The 25671-nt window shown below is 37.9% G+C and overlaps 1 protein-coding gene across 1 annotated transcript; it reads left to right on the top strand.

The window, feature by feature from the left end:
- Positions 1-5660: 5660 nt before the first annotated feature.
- Positions 5661-7980, top strand: LOC140873578 (uncharacterized). The gene is made up of 5 exons (XM_073276751.1): positions 5661-6077; positions 6141-6372; positions 6418-6741; positions 7106-7482; positions 7564-7980. The coding sequence occupies exons 1-5, from the start codon at positions 5661-5663 to the stop codon at positions 7978-7980; spliced, it is 1767 nt and encodes a 588-aa protein (XP_073132852.1).
- The last annotated feature ends 17691 nt before the right edge of the window (positions 7981-25671 follow it).

Below are 25671 nucleotides of genomic sequence, written 5' to 3'. Positions count from 1 at the left end.
TTACCTTGAAATCTCGAAACGAGATTATGGACACCAACAGATTACTCTGCTCTTGTTGTATATCCCAGGAACTGATGGACGAACAATTCTTCAATCAGGTCCACGAACAGAAGTTTAATCCCTCTGATAGATTGCACTAGAAAATCTATCAGAAGTTTCTACGAAGAGAATTAACGAATTTGATCCGTTAAACCAGACTGAAAATTCAAAATTCACAGGCTGGAATTTTTCAGAGCAGAGAGGGAGAGGGGCGGCGGCCACAGTAGGGAAAAACTAGGGTTTTCGAAAAATTTTGTGACCTCTGTTATGTAATTTCTGTACTGCAACAACTTATTTATAATGTGGGCTGCTAACAGCTTAGGGCCCATTAGTCATAAGTTCAAGCCTGACAAGTAAAGCCCGCATATTCAGAAATTAATATAAAATTCATCGTGACTCAGATTGATAAACCAATTTCACCAACGTGCACAGAAACCATTTCTGCATCTTTTAGAATCAAGATAAATTTTCTGAATTCGAATTCAGTGGTTTCCAAAAATGTCTATCACTATGTCATTTTAGGAAATCTTACTCCCTCTACTCTTAAATAAGAAGTCCCACTTCTTTATTCACTAAATTTAACTCTTTAAATTTAATTATCTCAACGGGGATTAAAAATCCATTACTTGTGTGACCCTCAATGGTTCAGGGATACAGCTAGCCGTGGGCTCACAACTCCTTGTGACTCAGAACAACAATTTCCGACTTGCCCATCGAATCATGGTAAGAGCGCCTAGCAACATCGCCCCATGATTCCCTAGGTATCACTGATAGTGCCTGCAAGAACCAATAGATTTTGGTTAGCGTACAGTACGGTCCCTTCATCCAAATATCCCGATCGAATCAACAACCATTGGTAAATTGAGAGTCGTTCGAGATTCGATAACTATGCAATACATCTTGAAGATCAAATAGTGACATCGCATGTGCTACTAAGAAACCATTTCTTAAAACACATCATGTACTCTGTCCAGAGATTCGTCACACTAATATCTCCTCAGATTGCATAGGATATCCACACCAGCAAGTATGTGGTGAATCCTTGACAACAAAGCATCGACTCCTATATGTGTCGTAACTGTACCCAATCCCGACACCTGATGACCCCAATAGAGTCGGTAAACGAGTCAAAGTACAGTACTAGCATATAGAGTCTCAATGATGTTTCAAGTAGTAAGGACTAATGGTGTACAACCAAAAACCGCGGACTTTATCCACTCGATAAATGATAACCACTTGGAAAGTCCGGATAGGGTAGTTCGATCATTCATCGTATGAATATCCATTTGCATGCTTTGAACATCTCTATGTTCCATACCAATGAAACGTGGTACTCGGCATCGCAAATGCTAGTCTCAATCTCGAGCGATCCTTATCCTAATTAACGGACGGCTCAATCGACTAGGAACTGTTTAGAATATACAGTGACTATAAGATGTGTTTCATGATAGCCATCCCCATGTGCCACCACATCTTACATACACTATAGTATATTCAAGGTCTTCATCTAAACATCTTATAGTATGTCACAACATAATAATATGATAAAAGATAAAGTAAATGCCATTATAAAAGTGTAAATTATATTAAACAAAAGATTGTTTATACATAGAGTCATAAAAGCCCTTAGCCACAAGTTGGCTCACCGGGCACCCACTCTTTCATATCCCAGAACTTATGATTGAAGAAGATAGACATCCCATCTGGACCTAGAGATTTATCTGGATTCATATCGAATAATGTCCTCGTTACCTTTTCCTCCAAGAAGGGCACACTAGGAATGACAATGGGTCGGGTTCGGTTAAGATTTCATACCTCCGTCCTCATCCTCATCTATTATATCTACCCCATACACATCCCCGTCGGGTATTCAACTTTCATCTCCATCCTCGTATACATCGGAGGATGGATACTCATACCCTACCCAAATATCCTATTACCACATAAAATTGCATTTTTTTTCAAATTTGATTATTTAGATAAAACTATGTTTATTCACCAAATTTTTATAAGAACAATAAGAAAAATATGAAAGAAAAAAATATTAGCAAACTAAACATAATATAAGAATAAAAAATATTATATAAAATTTATCTCAACACCATTATTCTACAAAATGGCGTTATACTACTAGTTTTCTATGTTTCATCCAACTATCATCATTCAACAAAAATAAATTATAATTAAAATTTTGTTAATATAATAAATACATAAATAAATATATACATATATATTTTTATATAATATGTATATATATATATATATATTTAATCGGGTATCGGGTTGGGATGGGTAGGATATTACTACATCCTCCTCCATTCCTAAATCAAAAATCTTCATACCCAATTATCCATTTATTTAATCGAGTCCAAAAAAAATATCTCCATACCCTCCTCCATTCGGGTCAGGTATCGTATTCTCAGTCGGGTTCGGAGAAAATTTTCATCCCTAGGGCACACATAGCTACGTGGAATCATCTTGGTTATTCATGAAGGGTCTTGAATATCTTATAATTTTATAGGAGGTTTCAGGATATTATAGATATGACTAGTAGTGTCATATAGAGCAGTGTATAAATTTGGAACACTCTAGAATTGTGTAGCTATATATAGAAATAATAGAGTAAAAAAATCTACAATATTTCACTTGTAAAAGTGTAATACTCTAGAATCTTAAGTGAGTAATATAAATAAGTTTGCATTTTTCATTTACAAAGGACAAATCAAGTTTCTCAAGTTGTAGTAACAACATGTTTTCTCTTCAAAAAATCTCTTGATTTCTCCTACTTATGTATCTTTTGAAAAAGATTGTCTAAGTGCCGCACAATGGTAGGATCTAAAGAATCAGCATATATAAAGGCTTGTATGACTTGTGCATATATATGTGTCATTTCTTGTGAGATAATTTGGTTAAATTTTTGTTTACAGTTCCTAAAAACAAAATACAAACAGTTCCAGTTCACAAGTTAGTTATTGTTATGATCTAAAGTGTTATGAAAAGGTGGAAGCAGCTTTTCGTAATGTACTGGTACTCTAGTTGATGCGGTGGCTCGGGAGTTAGAAATAATTGTGAATTCTGCAGCGAATGGCGTACAAATTAAATCGATATGTTCGAGATATGGCAGTGAAATATCTCATGACAAATTACTAGTTATAATACATGTTGGGAATGTGCGGGTTGACCTTCAAAACGATCAAAAAATTTTGGTGAAAGTAAGTGTCCCTGTTTTTCCAGGGGCCAACGAAAATGGTTATATGCTTATGCGTCTTTTGTATATCAGGTCTTCGCATATTGAACTCATGTCAAATGACATGGGACAAATTGATAACCAAGTCATAACATAACAGAGAGACCGGTAGCTCCATCACCTTTTGATAGGGAACTACAATCATGTTGTTTGATGTTACAAGAAACCAACTCTCAGAATTACAAGCAGTGAAAGAGGCCAAAGAAATGGAAAAAAGGGAGGATTTTGGTGGCGCATGTTCTTGCCTCTCAAATGAAAGATCAGTCATTCTTCGTTTTCCATCGTGGAAAGTAGGTGTAAATAGTTATTCAACTCGATGTTGGAAACTCACATGAGAGAAAGAGATGAAATCATGCCAAATTGGTGATATGAACCTAATATCACCAACTTTTTAGTGTGGAGAACTTGATATTTTTTTCCTTAAAATGTGAAACCGACCGAGAAAAAATGGAGGAATTCCACGAATTCAAAAATAAATAAGTAAGAAAGATGGTCAAAAATTCATTTTTTACTAATAATTGGATCACGCAACATTAAAATTTTTTTAATTAAAAGAAACTTTAGAGAAGGGAGGCAAGTGGCTCCACCAATATCGTCGAAAATTTGGAGAAGAGAGTTCGGGTTCTTGAAGAAAGAAATGTTAGATCAATTATATTATATGGGCTTATACGTGAATAATTATGCATTGTGGGCTGTCAATTAAGTTAAGTCCAAAATAAAGTGATGAATTAAAGTTTTAAGTTATTAGATTTTAATGTATCTAATACGACATGGGCCTTTGATGTGTAGAGACTAAAAATATAATTTCTGTTTTTTTGATGGGCTGAAACAAAAATAATAGAGATAATTAACAGAATTATCTATATAACGTGGTTATGGTCCCCAGATTACACGTATCACGTTTCACTATCTCTAATCTCATTATTAGAATAGAACCAGAGAGAAAGCAAAAGGCTCTCAAGAAGAACGCATAGATCTGGAAGATCAACCAGCCGTTCTCTACAGATTTCTACAGATTTAAGATCGTGGCTTCAGGTATGCTTCCACTTTAAGTTTTCAGATTAATCTTAATGATTTGCATGATGATTTTGGCTGTAATTTTATGGATTTAATATTTCCAACCAGTGGTATCAGAGCCACTCATGTTTAAATCATTAAGATGTATTTTATATTCGATTTGGTTTAATCAAAAACAAAATATGATTATTTTGAATGAAATTCAAATTTTTCAGTCCAGAATATTTTTTTTACTTTCGGATTTTTAAAAAAAAAATAGAAAATTCGAAATTCTCGAATTAGGGTTCAGGGCCGCCGGAAATTTCTTAAATCAGCCGAGCTACAGGCCGTTTCCGGCGGCGGTAGATGAGGCATTTTCTTGCCCATAACCAGGCGCCTCACAAAGCATAAACCCATCGCCGCAAATCTTCACATAATCGTCCAATTTCGAACCCAAAGTCACGCCTGGCTGGTTGCGACTTCGAACAAATCGGGGCTGATTTTCCGGCCAATAAAGCGAAGATCGGGATAGGTGATGGCACCGTGGTGGTCGCCTCCATGTGTGCTATCTCTGGTCGGTCGGAATTGGTCGGAGGAAGGGCGGCGGCGGCGGCTATGGTTGAGGAAGAAGATGGGTTAGGGTTTTCTAATTTTGGTTAATTTTCGAAAATTCGAAAATTTAAAAAATAAAATTTTAATATTGTAATTTCAGATTTGAGAAAATTTTCTGACCCATCAAATATTTTTGGATAAAGTTTAATTTAGTTATAAATCCAATATTTTATTTTTGGGTTTAAGGTTTAAATATTCAATTTATTCAAATAATGATAAGATTTATTTTATATATTTTAAAATGAATTGATTGAAACATGATGTCGCCAAAGTTACCTCTCTTGTGGATTTTAATTTATTTTGAAATATAAAAGGTTTTTGCGTATGTAATTTTTATAAGTATTATTCGGCCCAAAGGAAGTTTAATATTTAATATTATTACATATGCATGTGTGGTGGTAAACATGTGACAGTTATTCGGTTTTATGTAAATAATAAATCGGCCCAAAGAAAGATTTTTTATTTGACATAATATTTATTGTCAGTGTTAGACTACTATGTCAGGATATCACTTACAAGTTAATATTTTGTTCAAAGATAAAATATTAATGGAGTTATCGGTATTCTGTAATGGAGTTTATATTATTTGAATTTATTGATTATTTTATATGGATATTTGTTGAGCATGTAATATTTTTTTATTTTTTGTTCTCTGACTTCAGATTTAATTCCTGCGAATATCAGTTCCAACATCAATTCAATTCCTATGTTAAATGGCTCAAAATTCAAATCATGGCAAGAGAATTTGCTTATAGTTCTCGGAGTCATGGATCTAGATCTTGCGATAAGGGTTGACCGTCCTCCTGCTCTTACTGATAAGAGTACCTCTGATGATAAGAGAGAGTTTGAAAAGTGGGAGAGGTCGAATCGCATGTGTCTGATGATTATGAAGAAAGCTATTCCGAAAACATTCAGGGACACGATGTCTAGCGACATCACTACAGCAAAAGATTTCCTTACAGATATTGAAAAGAGGTTTGTCAAGAATGAAAAGGCTGAAATTGGTACACTCTTGGCAAATCGCATTTCAATGAGGTATAAGGGTAAAGGCAATATCCGGGAGTTCATTATGGAAATGTCTCATCTTGCTTCAAAATTGAAAGCACTTAAGCTTGAAGTCTTTGAGGACTTGCAAGTGCATTTGGTTTTGTTATCTCTTCCTCAACATTTTAACCAATTTAAGGTGAGCTATAAGTGTTAGAAAGAGACTTGGTCTCTGAATGAGCTCATCTCACACTGTGTTCAGGAAGAGGAAAGGTTGAAGCAAGATAAGACAGAAAATGCTCATTTCGCCTCTACCTCAAAAACCAAGGACAAAGGAAATAAAAATAAGGGTAAGGAAGCTGTAGTTACACAACCTCTAAAGAAACAAAAGAAGGATCCTAGTGATTCTCAAAGTACTGCATGTTTCTTTTGTGGTGGTGAAGGGCATATGAAGAGGCATTACAGTAATTATCACGCTTGGCGTGCTAATAAAGGTATGCTTCTTAATATGGTTTGTTCTGAAATTAATTTAATTTCAGTGCCTAGACACATGTGGTGGATAGATTCTGATGCAACAACTCACATCAGTGTGTCTATGCGGGGTTGCCTGGATTGCCGAAAACCAAATGATGCTGAAAGATTCATCTATGTTGGTGATGACAACAAAGTTCAAGTTGAAGCAATTGGGAAATTTAGATTATTGTTAAAGACTGGAATTTATTTGGATCTTTTTGAAACATTTAGTGTACCGTCTTTTAGGCGGAATTTGGTTTCTATTTCTGCATTGGAAAAATCTGGTTTTTCTTGTTCTTTTGGAAATGGAATATTCAGTTTGTTTCGTGATTCAAATTTAGTTGGTTCCGGTTCTTTATCATGCTATGATAATCTTTATTCTTTGGATACTAGCTTCATTTAACGAATCCCTGCAAACCAGTAAAGGCACTAAAAGAAAATTAATCAGTGAGAATTCAGCCGTGTTATGGCACAAGAGATTAGGACATATCTCCGAAAGGAGAATACAGAGACTTGTGTCAGACGAAATTCTCGAGCCTTTAGATTTCACAGATTTTAATATTTGTGTTAATTGTATAAAAGGAAATCAAACCAATAAGAGGAGATTTAAAGCCAACTGAACTTCAGGCGTCTTAGAACTTATACATACTGATATTTGTGGGCCATTTCCTTCGGCTTCTTGGAATGGTCAACAGTATTTTATAACGTTCACAGACGATTTTTCAAGATATGGCTTCATTTATCTCATTCATGAAAAGGCACAATCATTGGATGTGTTCAAAAATTATAAAGCTGAAGTTGAAAATCAACTTGGCTTAAAGATTAAAACCGTTAGATCTGACCGTGGTGGTGAATACTATGGTAGATATGACGGTTCAGGTGAACAACGTCCTGGACCTTTTGCTAAATTTCTAGAGGAATGCGGTATCATCCCACAGTACACTATACCGGGTTCGCCCACTATGAATGGTGTTGCTGAAAGACGAAACAAAACGCTTAAAGACATGGTGAGGAGTATGATTAGTCATTCTACCTTACCAGAATCACTCTGGGGAGAAGAGCTAAAGACTGCAGCATATATCCTTAACAGGGTTCCGACAAAAGCAACTACCAAAACCCCTTATGAACTTTGGACAGTTAAAAAGCCTAGTCTTAAGCATTTGCACGTTTAGGGATGTCCAGCTGAGGCAAGGCCTTACAAGCCTAATGAAAAGAAACTGGACTTAAGGACGGTTAGTTGTTATTTTATTGGATACTCTGAAAGATCTAGGGGTACAAGTTTTATGATCCCACAACTAAGTCAATTTTTGAGTCGGGAAATGCCCGGTTCTTTGAGGATGCCGAGTTTGCGGGGGGGATATAAAGTTAGAGATATTGTCTTTGAAGAGGAATATGTGAATATTCCCACAGGTGTTTTGGTAATTGATCAAGATATCATTTCTGACCTTGCCAAAGACACAATACAAGACAATATTGGAGATCCTCCCATTCAAGACAATATTCAGGATGAACAAACTCAAGCACCTCAAGAACCTATGCCATTAAGGAGATCCACTAGAGAGAGAAGAAATGCGGTGCCAAATGATTAAATTGTATTTCTTCAAGAACATGAGGTAGACACTGGAATGATGGAGGATGATCCTATCAACTTTTGTCAAGCCATGGAAAGTTCTAACTCTCAAAAGTGGATTAATGCCATGGATGAGGAGATAAAGTGTGAGACCCCGTTTCTAATCTTCTATACTCGATTAATTAAACACAATCGAACACGAGGAGCCGCGGAAAAGCGAATAAATTTTTTTTTTTTAAAGATCGCGCGCCCGCGCCGGGACCTCGGCAAAAACCAGCGCACCCGCGCCCAATCCTCGCGGAACAACAGCGCGCCCGCGCCGCCCTCTCGAGCTGCAAAAATCCAGGGCACGAAAAATATTTACAAACTCAATTCAATGATCCCAGCAACCAAGGTTCAATCCATAACTCATACATTAAATAAGGGATTCGAAACACCAACAAAACGCGATCAACCATACAAGTTCGACAACATAATTCGATCGACTAATCAAAACAATACAAGTCCAAAAGGACACAACCCTAAGACATGGTGTCTCACTTCTATCATCTCACCCCGAGCTAACCCAAACGACTTGGTCCTGCTCCTGATCCTCCTGTTGCCAAGTACACATACAAATAAAGATAACAGCCGGATAAACCGGTTAGAAATATAATTTTTAAGTAAAAGAGACAGGCATGCAATATCGGATAAACACCTCAGATTGAAATGCAATAATCAATAACAAATCAAAATGAGAATTAATGAATGCATGATTTCAAATCTCGGGACTATCAAATCAGATAATCAAAATATCAATCGGTATTCGGTTGGGATCCCGGGGCCAAGTTTTCACAACAACTCATCGACACACCCATTTGGGGTGGATGTCGTTCAACTCAACCCCTAGACTTCAGAGCAACTATAAGAAGTATTCTGGCACTTGAAAAAAATCGAAATACAAGACCACTTCAGTATAGCTCCCTAAATCGTCTAATTTCAAAACGAATCGAGAAATCGGCTCAATATGGATGCAAGTGCAAATAAAATGATCAATCCAATTCACACAAGCAAATAAACATGCAGTATGTGATTTTTGGGGCTCGAGAATCAATCGAACTCGAGTATTCAACCCCATTCTAATCAATGTCGTCTTTTACCTTTTAAGTCCGTCGAGGATTCAAATCTGAAAATAACAACGAACTCAAATAAATAATCAATCGAATCACAACCAATCGAAAACAAATAAACTCAATCAATATACCGTCTTCGATTCTCAATCGATCAACTCCCAAGTTCGATCCAAACCCGAAACTCCAATCCAAATCTGAAAATGAAGAATATACGGATTTGATATCAATCTACCAATTCAATCAAACCCGGAAATCAAACCGAAACAAAATAACCGATAGTCCAAACTCGATTTCGACGGCATAACGGCTATAAACCGATCAAACCAAAAATCATCAACACCATCAAACCATTCTATACCATCCATAACAACTTCCCAACCAACAAATCAATCAAAATCCAACCAAAATCCAACACCCCATTTTCGAATTTAAGCCTAAAAATTCATATAAAATCCAAACTTCGTTCTTTTTCCGAACCGACTTCGAATACACGATCTATGCTAACTCAATAATAACATACTTCAAGATTATCAAATTCTGACAACCCGACAAAAATCAAAGTTCGAGGATCGTAGCAAAACTTACGTCAGAACGAAGCCCTCGTTGCGGTGATCGTGAAACTCAACTCGAAATCAAAATCTGACGGTCGGATCATGCGAATCGGACGAAAGAAAAGCTTTAAAAGCTCCCATGGCTTTCGCTTCAGTACGTACGAAATGGAGAGGAAGGGAGAGGAAGGATGAGTGATGGTGAAGTGACTTGATAAGTCAACTTGCATGAGATATAATATAAAATCCAACTTTTGCATTTCGGTCCCTGAAACTCCCAATTTAATTCGATTCAATCCCGGCTCAATAAATCTCCAAAATAATTAATAATAAATTCTGTTAATCACGAGAAATAATAATTTCAGGGCCTTACAATTCTCCCCCTCTAAGATTCGATTTCGTCCTCGAAATCTGACAGGTCACAGACTGAAACAAGAAAAAACCATACTGAAAAAGAACTCACCTCAATCGAACAATTCTGGAAATCGCTGCCTCATATCAGATTCGGTCTCCCAAGTTGCTTCTTCGACTCCGTGACGACTCCACTGAATCTTCACTAACGGAATCGACTTGTTTCTGAGCTGCTTCTCTTTCCTATTGAGAATCTGAATCGGTTGCTCGAAGTAACTCAGAGTCTCATCGAGTTCGGCCTCGTCTGGCTGAAGAACTTGAGACGGATCCGGATGATATTTCCGCAACATCGAAACGTGAAGCACATCGTGGATGCCTGAAAGAGACGGAGGAAGAGCAATCCTATAAGCAAGATCGTCTATCTTCTCCAGAACCTCATACGGACCAATGAATCTTGGCGACAACTTTCCTTTTTTCCCGAATCTGACAGTGCCTCTGAACGGAGATATCTTCAGAAACACACGGTCTCCCTGATCAAAAGACAGCGGTCTGCGTTTGACATTCGCGTACTTGGCCTGTCGATCTTGGGCTGTCTTCATCCTGATTCGAATCAACTTCACTTGCTCTGCCATGTCGCAAATCATATCTGGACCCAACTCAGGTGATTCTGAAATCTTATCCCAAAACAACGGAAATCTGCACTTCTTCCCGTACAAAGCTTCGAAAGGTGCCATTCCAATACTTGCCTGGAAGCTGTTATTGTACGAAAACTCCACTAGAGGTAAAGACTCCTGCCAACCTGAGCCAAAATCAAGCACTATTGCGCAAAGCATATCCTCCAAAGTCTGAATCGTACGCTCGGACTGACCGTCGGTCTGAGGGTGATACGTTGTGCTCAAGTGCAAACGAGTACCCAATGCCCCCTGTAGACTGTGCCAAAAGTGAGAAGTAAACCTCGGATATCTGTCTGATACTATCGACTTCGGCACGCCGTGCAATCTCACAACCTCTCTGACATACAACTCGGCCATCTGATCGTGACGGTATGTCATACGGTAAGGAATGAAACAAGAATATTTTGTCAACCGATCAATCACTACCCAAATCGCATCACAACCTCTGACAGAACGCGGTAGCTTCGTGACGAAATCCATAGAGATGTGATCCCACTTCCATTTTCGGAACTGGCAAACTGTGCAATAAGCCACTTGGTTTCTTCCTCTCGGCTTTCACTTGTTGACAATTCAGACAACGGGACACAAACCTCGTGACATATCCTTTCAACTGCTTCCACCAGAACTGAGTCTTCAAGTCGTTATACATCTTTCGGCCTCCGGGATGAACACTGAACTGACTGCAATGCGCCTCTCGAAGAATACGCTGTCTCAACTCAGAAAGATCGGGCACAACAATACGGTTATTCACGAATAGCACATCATCCCTGACCTGAAACTCTGACTGGTGACCTGATCTGACCCTCTCTATCGAACTCTGAATGCTCGGATCAGATCTCTGAGCCTCCCTGATCAACTGAAACAACTCTGGCTCGGCCTGAATCCCAAAAAATCTGATGGATCTCCTATCGGTCTCGAACTCCAAACCAGAAGTACAACAGTCTTCAATCAACTGAGAGACACCCCTCGTAGAAAGAGATAATGAACAAAGCTTCCAACTAAGAGCGTCTGCAGCTGCATTCGACTTACCAGGATAATACTTGATCTCACAGTCGAAGTCCTTAAGCAAATCCATCCATCTCCTCTGTCTCATGTTCAGCTCGGACTGGGAAACAAGTATTTCAGGCTCTTATGGTCAGAAAATATTTCAAACGACTCACCATAAAGATAATGGCGCCAGGTCTTCAAAGCAAAGACGATTGCGGCAAGCTCAAGATCATGGATCGGATAACGAGTCTCATGCAGCTTCAGCTGCCTCGAAGCTTAAGCTATGACATGCTTCCTCTGCATAAGAATGCATCCAAGACCACGGTGAGAAGCATCACAGTAAACGGAATAACCTCCCGTACCTGGTGAAATAGACAAGATCGGAGCGCTGGTCAATCTCTTCTTCAATTCAATAAAATTGGCCTCGCATTCCTCGGACCAAACAAACGGTGCATTCTTCTGGGTCAATTGAGTAATCGGCTTTGCAATGGAAGAGAATCCCTCGATAAATCGGCGATAATACCCCGCCAAACCCATGAAGCTTCAGATTTTTGGCACTGATGTCGGTCTCGGCCAATTCATAGCTGCCTCGATCTTACTGGGGTCGACAGAAATTCCATCTCCTGATACAATGTGGCCTAGAAACACAACTTGGTCCAACCAGAACTCGCACTTTGATAGCTTAGCACACAACTGTTCGGCTCACAAAACCTGCAATACAATCCTCAAATGCTCTGCATGATCTGAACAGTTCTTCAAATAGATCAGAATATTGTCAATGAAGATAATAACGAACTCATCCAAATACCGCTGAAAGATACGATTCATCAGATCCATAAAACCTGCTGGAGCATTGGTCAAACCAAACGGCATTACTATGAACTCAAAATGCCCATATCTGGTTCTAAAAGCTGTCTTAGGAACATCCTCGTCGCGAACTCTCAGCTGATGATATCCTGATCTCAGATATATCTTCGAATACACTGAAGAACCCTGTAGTTGGTCAAAAAGATCGTCAATCCTAGGTAGAGGATATTTGTTCTTGACCGTCGCTTGATTCAACTAGCGGTAGTCCATGCAAAGTCGCATAGAACCGTCTTTCTTCCTCACAAAGAGCACTGGAGCACCCCAAGGCGATACGCTAGGTCGGATGTATCCCTTGGCAATCAGATCTTCTAACTGCTCCTTCAACTCTTTCAATTTTAACGAATCCATTCGATAAGGCGCTTTCGAAATGGGCTGAGTACCTGGTGCAAGTTCGATGTTGAATTCGATCTCTCGAATCGGCGGCAAACCAGGAATCTCTTCTGGAAAAACATCAAGAAATTCGCAAACCACCGGTATCTCAGTCAACTCAGGACTAGACCTCTGAACATCTACTGCATAAATCAGGAATCCTTCTGCTCCTCTCTGAAGCAAACGAGACATGGACAACGCAGAAATCAAAGGAATCATGGATCGAGAACCCTTACCGAAAAACTTCCAATCATCTGTCATCTCAGGTCTGAAACGAACCACTTTCTGAAAGCAATCTACTGTCGCCCTATACTTGGTCAGAGCATCAATCCCGACAATACAGTCAAAATCAGATAATCCAAGTACAATGCAGTCAATCTCAATCGAATTTCCTTCGGATTCTAATACACAGTTACGGACCAATCTCACCGACACAGTTTCCCCACCCAAAGGTGAAGTGATAGAAACGACATCAGATAATGGCTCAGCAAATAAATCATGCATCACGACAAATCTTTCAGAAATAAAACAGTGAGAAGCACCCGTATCAATCAAAACAAATGCAGGATAACCAAAGATCGAACAGTTACCTGCTATCACGTCATTAGGAGCTGAATTGGTCTGATCCTCTGTCAGGGCAAACACCCTCATCTGCTGTCGAGGAGGTTGGTTCTGATTCTGATTACCTCCCTGACAAGTCTGCTGCTGGGGCTGAAAGGAATGAACTGCAGAAGCTGATCTCGGGCTGAGCTGGCGGTCGAGAAGAACTGCCGCTCTGAGCTCTATCAGATCCTCGTTGAGGACAGACTCTAGCAAAGTGACCCGGCTGCTGGCAGATATTGCAACTACCAAACATGCCTCGACACTGATCACTTGGGTGGCGTCCTCCACACTTGCTACACGATGCTCCTGAAAACCCTGAATTCTGTCCAAAACTGATCTGTCTAGAGCCAACGGAGCTCGATGAACTGCTCCCAGACTTCTTGAATTGCTTCCCCTTCGGTCGATACTGATCTTGCATTTCTGCCACTGTTACCTCCCTCAACCCTTTGAGACTGATTCGATTGCTGAGAAGGTTGGTACTGATACTGGGACTGCTGAGGCTGAAACTGAACAGGCTGATTCTGAAAAGATCTCTGCTGCTGCTGAGGAGCTACCTGATTTCCTTGTTGCATCAAAAGTTCCGCTTTGGCTCCCTTTGCCTGATCCATAGCATCTGCAAAGTTGTTGGGTCTCCCAGTATTGACCAAGGTAAAGATCTCAGGATTCAAGCCATTGATGAAATGATCGGCTTTGGCTTCCTCGTGATCTGCAATGTGAGGTGCAAGCCTCAAGAGACTGTCAAACTTGCTCACGTACTCCTCGATACTCAGATTCCCTTTCTTCATATTCGCAAATTAGGCACCCTTTTCCTTACGATACGAGACAGGAAAGAACCGCTTGTAGAACTCAGTCTTGAATAAATCCCAAGTGACAACGATGCCTCGATTCTCATTTGCCCTCTTGGTTGGGGTCCACCAATTCTTGGCAACACCCTGAAGCTGGTGAATGACTAATCTGATTCTGCGGTCATCGGTATAGTCAAGGGAATCAAAGAGCTGATCGATGTCCTCTAGCCAACTCTCACAGTCAACGAAGTTCTCGGTACCAGTCAAGGTAGGCGGTCGGAAAGATCAAAATCTCTTAAATAGAGTCTCCATTGGGGATGCGGTTGCATCAAACTGATCCACTCCCATACTACCCTGATCATTCGGATGAGTTATTACTGGCGGCGGATTCTCAGTAGAAGGAGGAGTCAAAGGTGGTGGATTTCTTCTCACAGATTGTCGAGGTGTCATCTGATATCAAAGGTTAGGACACAATATCTCAAACTCAATCTCAATCTCAAAATCTCGGTGTCCAAACTCTTCTCTGAGTACTCATGAATCTCAATGATATCCAATAACAGATAATAGCACATTTACAGATATATATCATGCAATTCATGCTTTATAAATTAAATCACAAATCATGTAATTTAATTAATTCAAGAATCAATAAATCATGCTCGCACGTATTTAAAATAAAAATTTAAATAAATCAATCACATGCGAGAATTCAATTCATGCGGACTCGATCTACCTCGCTCACTCTAGTTCAAATCCAAGAATCTTATGGCTCTGATACCACTTAATGTGAGACCCCGTTTCTAATCTTCTATACTCGATTAATTAAACACAATCGAACACGAGGAGCCGCGGAAAAGCGAATCAAAATTTATTTTTTTTTAAAGATCGTGCTCCCGCGCCTAAATCAGGCGCGCCCGCGCCGGGACCTCGCCAAAAACCAGCACGCTCACGCCAATCCTCGCAGAACAACGGCGCGCCCGCGCCAGTAACAGAGCGCCCACGCCGCCCTCTCGAGCTGCAGAAATCCAGGGCACGAAAAATCTTTACAAACTCAATTCAATGATCCCAGCAACCAAGGTTCAATCCATAACTCATACATTAAATAAGGGATTCGAAACACCAACAAAACGCGATCAACCATACAAGTTCGACAACATAATTCGATCGACTAATCAAAACAATACAAGTCCAAAAGGACACAACCCTAAGACACGGTGTCTCACTTCTATCATCTCACCCCGAGCTAACCCAAACGAAATGGTTCTGCTCCTGATCCTCCTGTTGCCAAGTACACAAACAAACGAAGACAACAGCCGGATAAACCGGTTAGAAATATAATTTCTAAGTAAAAGAGACAGGCATGCAATATCGGATAAACACCTCAGATTGAAATGCAATAATCAATAACAAATCAAAATGAGAATGAATGAATGCATGACTTCAAATCTCGGGACTATCAAATCAGATAATCAAAATATCAATCGGTATTCGGTTGGGATCCCGGGGCTAAGTCTTCACAACAACTCACCGACATACCCATTCGGGGTGGATGTCGTTCAACTCAACCCCTAGACTTCAGAGCAACTATAAGAAGTATTCTGGCACTTGGAAAAACTCGAAATCCAAGACCACTTTAGTATAGCTCCCTAAATCATCTAATTTCAAAACGAATCGAGAAATCGGCTCAATATGGATGCAAGTATAAATAAAATGATCAATCCAATTCACACAAGCAAATAAACATGCAGTATGTGATTTTCGGAGCTCGAGAATCAATCGAACTCGAGTATTCAACCCCATTCTAATCAATGTCGTCTTTTACCTTTTAAGTCCGTCGAGGATTCAAATCTGAAAATAACAACGAACTCAAATAAATAATCAATTGAATCACAACCAATCAAAAACAATTAAACTCAATCAATATACCATCTTCGATTCTCAATCGATCAACTCCCAAGTTCGATCCAAACCCGAAACTCCAATCCAAATCTGAAAATGAAGAATATACGGATTCGATATCAATCTACCAATTCAATCAAACCCGAAAATCAAACCGAAACAAAATAACCGATAGTCCAAACTTGATTTCGACGGCATAATGGCTATAAACCGTTCAAACCAAAAATCATCAACACCATCAAGCCATTCTATAGCATCCATAACAACTTCCCAACCAACAAATCAATCAAAATCCAACCAAAATCCAACACCCCATTTTCGAATTTAAGCCTAAAAATTCATATAAAATCCAAACTTCGTTCTTTTTCCGAACCGACTTCGAATACATGATCTATGCTAACTCAATAACAACATACTCCAATATTATCAAATTCTGACAACCCGACAAAAATCAAAGTTCAAGGATCGTAGCAAAACTTACGTCAGAACGAAGCCCTCGTTGCGGTGATCGTGAAACTCAACTCGGAATCAATATCTGACGGTCGGATCGTGCGAATCGGACGGAATAAAAGCTTGAAAAGCTCCCATGGCTTTTGCTTCAGTACGTACGAAATGGAGAGGAAGGGAGAGGAAGGATGAGTGATGGTGAAGTGACTTGATAAGTCAACTTGCATGAGATATAATATAAAATCCAACTTTTGCATTTTGGTCCCTAAAACTTCCAATTTAATTCGATTCAATCCCGGCTCAATAAATCTCCAAAATAATTAATAATAAATTCTGTTAATCACGAGAAATAATAATTTCAGGGCCTTACATAAAGTCTATGAAAGACAATGACGTTTGGGATCTTGTCCCATTACCTAAAGGTGCGAGGCCCATTGGTTGCAAATGGATATTTAAAACCAAGAGGGATTCGAAAGGTAATGTGGAAAGATACAAGGCACGTATTGTTGCAAAAGGCTTTACACAGAAAGAAGGCATTGATTATAAAGAGACTTTCTCTCCAGTTTCTTCGAAAGACTCTTTCAGGATTATAATGGCATTAGTGGAACATTTCAACCTTGAGTTACATCAGATGGATGTTAAGACAGCGTTTCTGAATGGTGACATTGATGAAACGATTTATATGGTGCAGCCAGAAAATTTTGTCTGAAGATACAAATAATATGGTTTGCAAACTCAAAAAATCCATCTATGGACTCAAGCAGGCATCTCGACAGTGGTATTTTAAGTTTCATCAAGTGATCATCTCGTTCGGTTTTGAGATGAATTTGGTTGATGATTGTGTATACCATAAGTTCAGTGGGAGCAAGCATATTTTCTGGTTTTGTACGTTGATGACATCCTACTCGCTAGCAACGATATAGATATGTTGCATGACACCAAGATATTTCTAGCTAAGAATTTTGAGATGAAAGATCTTGGTGATGCATCATTTGTACTGGGTATCCAGATACATCGGGATCGCTCTCGAGGTATGCTTGGATTATCACAGAAAGACTATATCGAGAAGGTTCTCAAGCGATATGGGATGCAAGATTGTAAACAAGGTGATACCCCTGTGGCTAAAGGAGACAAATTCAGTCTCAATAAGTGTCCCAAGAATGATTTTGAGGAAAAGGAAATGCAGAAGATTCCCTATGCATCTGCAGTGGGGAGTCTAATGTATGCTCAGGTTTGTACACGTCCAGATATTGCATACGTGACAGGGATGTTGGGTCGATATCTAAGTAATCCAGGAATGGATCATTGGAAAGCAGTCAAAAGAGTTTTAAGGTACTAACAGAGAACAAAATAATACATGCTCATGTATCGGAGGTTGGATCAGCTTGAGATCATTGGGTATACTGACTCCGATTTTGCTGGATGCCAAGATAGTATGAAATATACTTCGGGCTACATCTATCTCCTTGCTGGAGGTGCCATTTCTTGGAAGAGTGCTAAACAGTCTCTTATAGCCTCTTCCATTATGGCAGCAGAGTTTGTAGCATGTTACGAGGCATCCAATCATGGAATATGGCTGCAAAATTTTGTCACGGGACTGCGCATTGTTGATGGTAATGACAGACCACTTAAGTTACATTGTGACAATAAGTCAGCAGTTTATGTTCCAATAACAACAGAAGCTCGACGAAGTCGAAGCATATTGACATCAAGTTTCTGGTTGTTAAAGAAAGAATTCAGAGTGGACAGTTGTCTATTGAGCATATCGGTACAAACTCCATTGTTGCGGATCCGCTTACAAAGGGACTACCACCCAAACTATTTCATCAGCATACAGCTCGTATGGGTGTTGTGTCAATTGAGGATATTCAGTTTTAGTGGGAGTTTGTAATTTTTAATGTCTTTCTGTTATAGACATTTTCAGTTTTTTTTTTTTGGTTATTTTCTGCTGAAATAAAGTTTTAGTTTATTCACACTCTGATTATGGCTAAAGTTTGATCTCAATACGGTTTAGGGAGGACCAGTTGGAAATAGACATGTTATGATCACATTGCATGAAATTTCTATGCTGCACATCCATGTCATAATCCATGTCATTCAATTGTTTTGGCATATGTGACCATTGATGGGTCGAGTTACCATAAATGTAACCAAGGCTGCTTTGATCCTATGTTGACACGATTGATGGACCGGATTTAGCGTAGATACATTCAGGAATGACAGCGGTTTTGAGCTCATAAGGTTATTTTCACAAAACATAATTATAAGGTTACACATATAGCCCAAGTGGGAGATTGTTAGATCAATTATATTATATGGGCTTATATGTGAATAATTATGCATTGTGGGCTATCAATTAAGTTAAGTTCAAAATAAAGTTATCAATTAAATTTTTAAGTTATTGGACTTTAATGTATCTAATACAACGTGGGCCTTTGATGTGTAGAAACTAAAAATATAATTTCTGTTTTTGTGATGGGCTGAAATAGAAATAATAGAGATAATTAACAGAATTATCTATATAACGTGGTTATGGTCCCCAGATGCGTATCACGTTCCACTATCTCTAATCCCCATTGTTAGAATAGAACCAGAGAGAAAGCAAAGGGCTCTCAAGAAGAACGCGTAGATCTGGAAGATCAACCAGCCGTTCTCTACAGATTTCTACAGATTTAAGATCATGGCTTCAGGTATGCTTCCGCTTTAAGTTTTCAGATTAATCTTAATGATTTGCATGATGATTCTGGCTGTAATTTTATGGATTTTATATTTCCAACAAGAAAATCCAGTTTCTAGCATCATATTTGTTTCAATACAAGGGATGCTTGTTACCATGGCACACATGTTCTGCATCTAGGACAACGTCCAAAATATCTAATATATGCATCTATTGCCTACTTCTATCAATCCTAAGAACTGAAGAATGGAAAAGCATGACCCCTCTCAATGCATGTCATATAGGATGCATCAAGTGGTCATTTTTCCTTTACCGAGCCTTATAAAAGATGTTTTTCTTAAATATACTATTCGTCTACTCTTGAGCTTAAAAAAAAATTGGACAAAGATCAAAATTCAGCACCCTAATCCGTTTGTATGTCTTTTATATTTTTGTTAAATTGTAAAAAAAACACTTGAATTGAGTGAAAATGTGGCTGACATCGGATTTAAGTTTGATAAAGTAAATCCAAGTGTACCTACTCTAGGTAGAGGTGGGAGTTTTTGGGTCGGGTATCCCGACCCGATCGGATCGGTTAATTTTGTGAAACTACCCGAACCCGAATATTTTTGATCGGGTTGGTGTCGGGTAGAAAATTCACTACCCAAAAATTAGTCGGTTACCCGACATATATATATTATAATATATACATATATTAGTATATTTATTTAAGCTAAAAAAGGGGGATAAAAACTAAATCCCTAATTCTACAAGCTGCGGCTCTCCACTATTTACTCTCGACGCTCAAGAGTCATGCCTCACGTTCTTCATATTTGGGCCGATGGTCTGCCATCTCTCACTCTTGATCTCGACCGATTGAAGGTTTGAAGCTCACGATCTTCATCTTTCTATTATGGTGTAGTGTTGTCTTTAAAGCTCACGCTCTCGGCCGATTGAAGGTTTGAAGCTCACGTTTAGGTTTCTATAATTCTATCATTCTATGTACCTTGATTTTATGACACTCTTTTAAATATTTTTTTTAGTTCGAAGTTCGAACCATAATTTGTGAGTACTGTGAGCAAGTGAAACCGACGAACCCTGGGGCTGGAAGTATTGCATCTGTATATATAAATCCAGGTGACCGCATTCAGTGCCTCTTTATCTCATTCCAAGCATGTATCTATGGCTTCCTAAATGCTTGTCGTCCTCTTCTTGGGATGGACAGAACTATTTTAGAGCAAATATCTGGGTACTTGGCAGTAGGGGAGTTGCAAATTGCAATTTCTGAGGTAATGTCATAATCCTCTGTTTTTCTTTTTGTGTGGCATTTTTCTCTTTGTTTTCCTTTGCAAATTCTAATGTTTGATATAAATTCCATAAATTTATTGTGTAAATGGAGAGCGTAGTAGATCATCTAATGGAAATAGCTGATGATGTTGATTTTTTGGAAGATTTAGAAAAATTGGTCATAAATATGAAGTGAAACTCAAGTCTATAAAGAGAGCTAGGAAAAAAGTTAACTATAGATCACAATACTAGGAACACTTCAAAAAATTCTTTTGTGAAAGTGAAAAGGTTCAGAAAGCTAGGTGCAAATATTGTCGTAAAGAGATTAATGCAAATCCAAAAATACATGGAACTTGACCTTTACAGAATCACTTCGCTTCCTGTAGAAAAAAATCTCAAGAAGTTTCAACTAATCAAGCTCGAATTTGTCCGTGGTTATACAAATTTTCAATTGACATGAAGTGTCTAAATCCTTTGTTCTCAACTGTTTTGAAAGGAAGTTCATCAACAATCAACCAATAAGTTAGTGCCTCTCTCGATTTGTTTTGATCAAATTTCCAAGTACCAATTTGTGCCTCTTTCTCACCAGCTTTTGATGGTTGTAAAGTAATCCGAGCTTGATTATTTGCAACTTCTTGAGGTTTTTTACTACAGGAAGCGAAGTGATTCTGTAAAGGTCGAGTTTCATGTATTTTTGGATCTGCATTAATCTCTGTACGACAATATTTGCACCTAGCTTTCTGAACCTTGTCACTTTCACAAAAGAATTTTTCGAAGTGTTTCCAGTATTGTGATCTATAGTTAACTTCTTTCCTAGCTCTCTTTTTGGACTTGAGTTTCACTTCATCTTTATCACCAACATTTTCTAAATCTTCCTTAAAATCAACATCATTAACATTATCTGTTTTTTCCATTAGATGATCTACTACGCATTCCATTTACACAATAAATTTCTGGAATTTATATCAAACATTAGAATGTGCAAAGGAAAACAAAGAGAAAAATGCCACCAAAAAAAACAGAGGATTATGACATTACCTCAGAAATTAATTTGCAACTCCCCTACTGCCAAGTACCCAGGTATTTTCTCTTCAAGAGTCCTGTCCAGCCCAAAAGAGGACGACGAGCATTTAGGAAGCCATAGATACATGCTTCGAATTAGATAAAGAGGCGCTGAAAGCTGTCACCTGAATTTGTATATACAGATGCAATTGAGAAGACCCTTACTTGAAATTTTTTTATAAAATTAGTGATACTATATATATGCCCATACATATATGTATCTATACTTAAAATAGTTTTTCATAAAATATTATACAATAAATAGTCATTTGCATGTAGTTAATTTAAATACTCAAACATAACTAAAAATCTCATACATGAGGGTTCCGAAACGTAAATCATAGTTAAACAACAAATCTCATTCAAACATTTACAATCGCATAACCATTCAAAACAGTGAAAAGTATAATCATGTGCGGAAATAAAATAATGCATTAAAATCTCATAATAAAATCCCATCATAGACTGGCAAAGGTCACGGGTACTAGCTGCCACGGATGCTGAGACGTCCTCACCGTCAGTAGGGACCACATCCTCAAAACTAGCATCAAACTCACCTGCACGCCATTTAAATCTAATGAGCTTAGAGGCTCAGCATGCTCTACCCGTTAATAACAAATACCATATAACAAAATCGTATGCAAGCACGTATCACTTAAAAATATCATGAGATATCTTATGCATGCATGCTCGTAAAAACATTTGCATAATGTTGAGACATAAACATAAACATAATCATAATCTTAATCTTAATACGTAACATAAATACGACATGTCATAATCGTAAAATCATCAGTGTGAGTCATATCAGTGATGTGTGACCATTAACATAAGCGATTGATCAATCTATAAAACCAACGTACGCAGCGACGAGGTTCACCAAACCTTAAAACGTGGATCCCCTACGCCTCTATGCTTCCACTTCACCAAACCTTAAAACGTAGATCCGTAAGCTCATAAACATAAGTGGAGAGGTCATCGGGCCCGGTATCCCAATTTCCAAACCCATGAGTTGCCACAATCACATCAACTTCCAAAAAAATATTTTCTTTACATGCTCTTAATCTTTCATGAAATAAATGCATGAATCGTGAGTTTAAAAATATTATTTTCTTTAAATTTGACAATAAATATATATTTAACTTATTTTTCATAAGAATTATACTTATATAAATATATATATTAAATATATATTTACGAACTATTTTACTTGCCCGAGCCTTGCCCGAGCTGCCCGAACCATCCATGCCCTAGCCCATTCAACTCCAAAACCAGTTCAGCCTTACTTCCATCAACTCGGCCCCTCTGCTCCAGCCACCCCTGGCCGGAGCCCCGCCGATAGGACCACCCCAGGGTCCTGTCGGAACTCCTGGACCAGCCACGGCCTGAACCATGCAGGGTATGGTTCTACCATGGCTTGCAAATCGCTGCACCTACGCACGGCATGGGTGTTTCACCCATGCAGCCATCCAGGCTTGGCTCAACCACCACAGGGCCGAGTCTCCCCCTTCGAACCCAGACCCTACAGAGCCTACTCAACCACCGAACCAAGGATCCCTCGAACCAGCCATGACCAGAAATCAAACAAGAACCGAGCCAACAATTGCAAAACGTGAACAATGATGCATGAACCATGAAATCTTGAGTTCCAATCCACATTCAAATGCAACCATAGATTTTTCATAAAAAAACAGAGTATCTAGGATTTAAATGGGTGAGAAAATATGAATACAACATGTCTTAGCTCAAGAAAATCTAATACGAGTGCGTAGCTCGCGGCGTGGGACGAACAAAACTCCAATCCTCAAGAATTTCCTTCAAAATTTCGTGTGGTGTGTGCAAGTGTGAGAGAGGCGGTTGTTCTTCAGCTTGTTCCCCAAGTTTACGTGAATATGGAGTGAGGGAGGAATGAAAGTTAGTCCAGGTATTTGTGTTTGTGTACAAATGGGCTTTGGGCTTTCTACTTTAAATTAGTTAAAAGGCTTAAAATCACTAGCCCAAAACTCTTCAAATTTAAAAACTACATTTTGACATTAAAATCTCCCAATTTTCGTAATAAATAGAAGCCCGATTTTTTAAAGTATCCTAAAAGCCCTAAAATGGCCTAATTAGGTGAAAAATGGGCTTTTAATTATATTTATATATAACCCAAACTATCATATAAGTTAAGTTTCAAAATAATTATTTTGGAATCTTGAAAACCTTAGACATAAATTTCGATAAAAAATTTTACCTCCTTCGTCCACGATCCTGTTTATGCGCTCGTAATTCGAATCTTCCTTAAAAACTCATAACTCTCAAAATAAGTGGGTTAAATGTCATAATTAAATTTAAAACACATAAACATGCCACATAATTCACATAAAAATATCATTTAACCATTTAATTTATTTTTAAAATAATTAATCCATTGATTATGCATACGGTTTTACGTACGCAGCTTGTAGAATTAGGGATTTAGTTTTTATCCCCTTTTTTTAGCATAAATATATATATATATATATATATATATATATATATATATATATATATATGTCGGGTACCCGACTAATTTTCGGATAGTGAATTTTCTACCCGACACCAACCCGATCAAAACCCGAACCCGAAATTTTCACAAAATCTAAATCCGAAGTCAGTCATATTTTCACTCAATTCAAGTGTTTTGTTGAGTACAATTTAACAAAGATATAAAAGACATACAAACGGATTGGGGTGCTGAATTTCGGTAAAATAGGACTGAGTTACTACATAAATACTCAAAAGTTTAGATAAATATAAAATAATATTTAGTAATTTATAATGAAAAACTATAAAGATATTGTAATTATATATAAATTAAAAATAAGTTAAATACAAAAAACTTCTTAACCTTATTAATATTATATATATATAAAATTATAATTTTCATTTAGTCTTCACCAATAGAGATTATACTTGAATATATAGCATATAAGATGTGTGTTGTGTTGTTCTTAAAAAAAATTAATTTTGATATAATGAGCATGGGAGATTTATTTTGGGTGTATTTAATCCAGAGTTTTAATGACTTTTAATGACTTTTTAAAATGATATACTTCTATGAATTTGATGGATTTTTATTGACTTTTATAGTCTCATGATTTATTTAGGTAGATTTTGATATTCGATGCAATTTCACTCTTTAGGGTTGCAATATGATGTAATTTCGATATTTGATGCAATTTATACTTAAAAAAAATTATGATTGAATACCTCTAGACTTCTAAAATTCACAAAAATAATTAAATGTACTCATCAATTCTCCTCCACTGAATACACCTCTCTTAATCTAATCATATTTAATTTATTTAATTAACTAAACATCTCACACAATCGGTGAGATTTAAACTTAAAATCAATGTGATGTTAGAACCTCGCACTTGCCATGCTTGGGTCCTGTTCGACATAGGCCTATCCTTTCGGTCTCACTTGGTTCCTCTGGTTTTTCCTGGTGTTGGTTTTCAGAGTACTTCGGAGTACTCCACTGGTTTTTTGCGGATATTGTTGCTGAGATGGTGGACACTTTCTCCATTGTTGCCCACTTTCCTTGGTTCTTCATTCTGACCTTTATGGGTGAATTGATTGAGATTGGCTTGAAGACTTTGTTCCTCCAGTTAGCTTAGTCAGTTTGCTTTATTTTATTCGACCTCTGTGGTCTTGTTGCTTTTACTTTTATTCATTTTTAGACTTTGTTGTATTGATATTTTGAACTTATTCCTATGGGAGGGAGCTCTTTGCCCTTCTTCCATGGGTTTTTTTGTCATTTATATATAGGTAAGGGTTTGTCTGAACCCCGCTTTCGATGATATTTAAAAAAAAAAAAAAAAAAAACCTCGCACTTGCTATAACGACAAATAAGATATTATCATACTATAATATATACACGTTGTTTTCGCTATATAGATGAAGTCCCAACTCCCACGCCTCAAATTCCATCCTACTTCGTGGAAATCCATTTCACATCATATATATATATATATATATATATATATATATTGTTTAAACCCCCACCCTTCATTTTTGTGTGTTGAAATGAAACATTGGG

This window comes from Henckelia pumila, chromosome 1 (assembly GCF_033568475.1).
Source record: "Henckelia pumila isolate YLH828 chromosome 1, ASM3356847v2, whole genome shotgun sequence".
Taxonomy (NCBI): domain Eukaryota; kingdom Viridiplantae; phylum Streptophyta; class Magnoliopsida; order Lamiales; family Gesneriaceae; genus Henckelia; species Henckelia pumila.
Note: the sequence above shows the minus strand (reverse complement) of the source record. Positions and strands in the feature narration are given on the sequence as shown.

Bases quoted from the DNA above. Each gene is read 5' to 3' on its own strand.
- LOC140873578 (XM_073276751.1), top strand. From the start codon at position 5,661: ATGGATCTAGATCTTGCGATAAGGGTTGACCGTCCTCCTGCTCTTACT. The intron at 6,742-7,105 runs GTTCTTTATCAT...TAACGTTCACAG, and splicing joins TTCAAATTTAGTTGGTTCCG to ACGATTTTTCAAGATATGGC. The intron at 7,483-7,563 runs GTTCCGACAAAA...TTGCACGTTTAG, and splicing joins CAGCATATATCCTTAACAGG to GGATGTCCAGCTGAGGCAAG.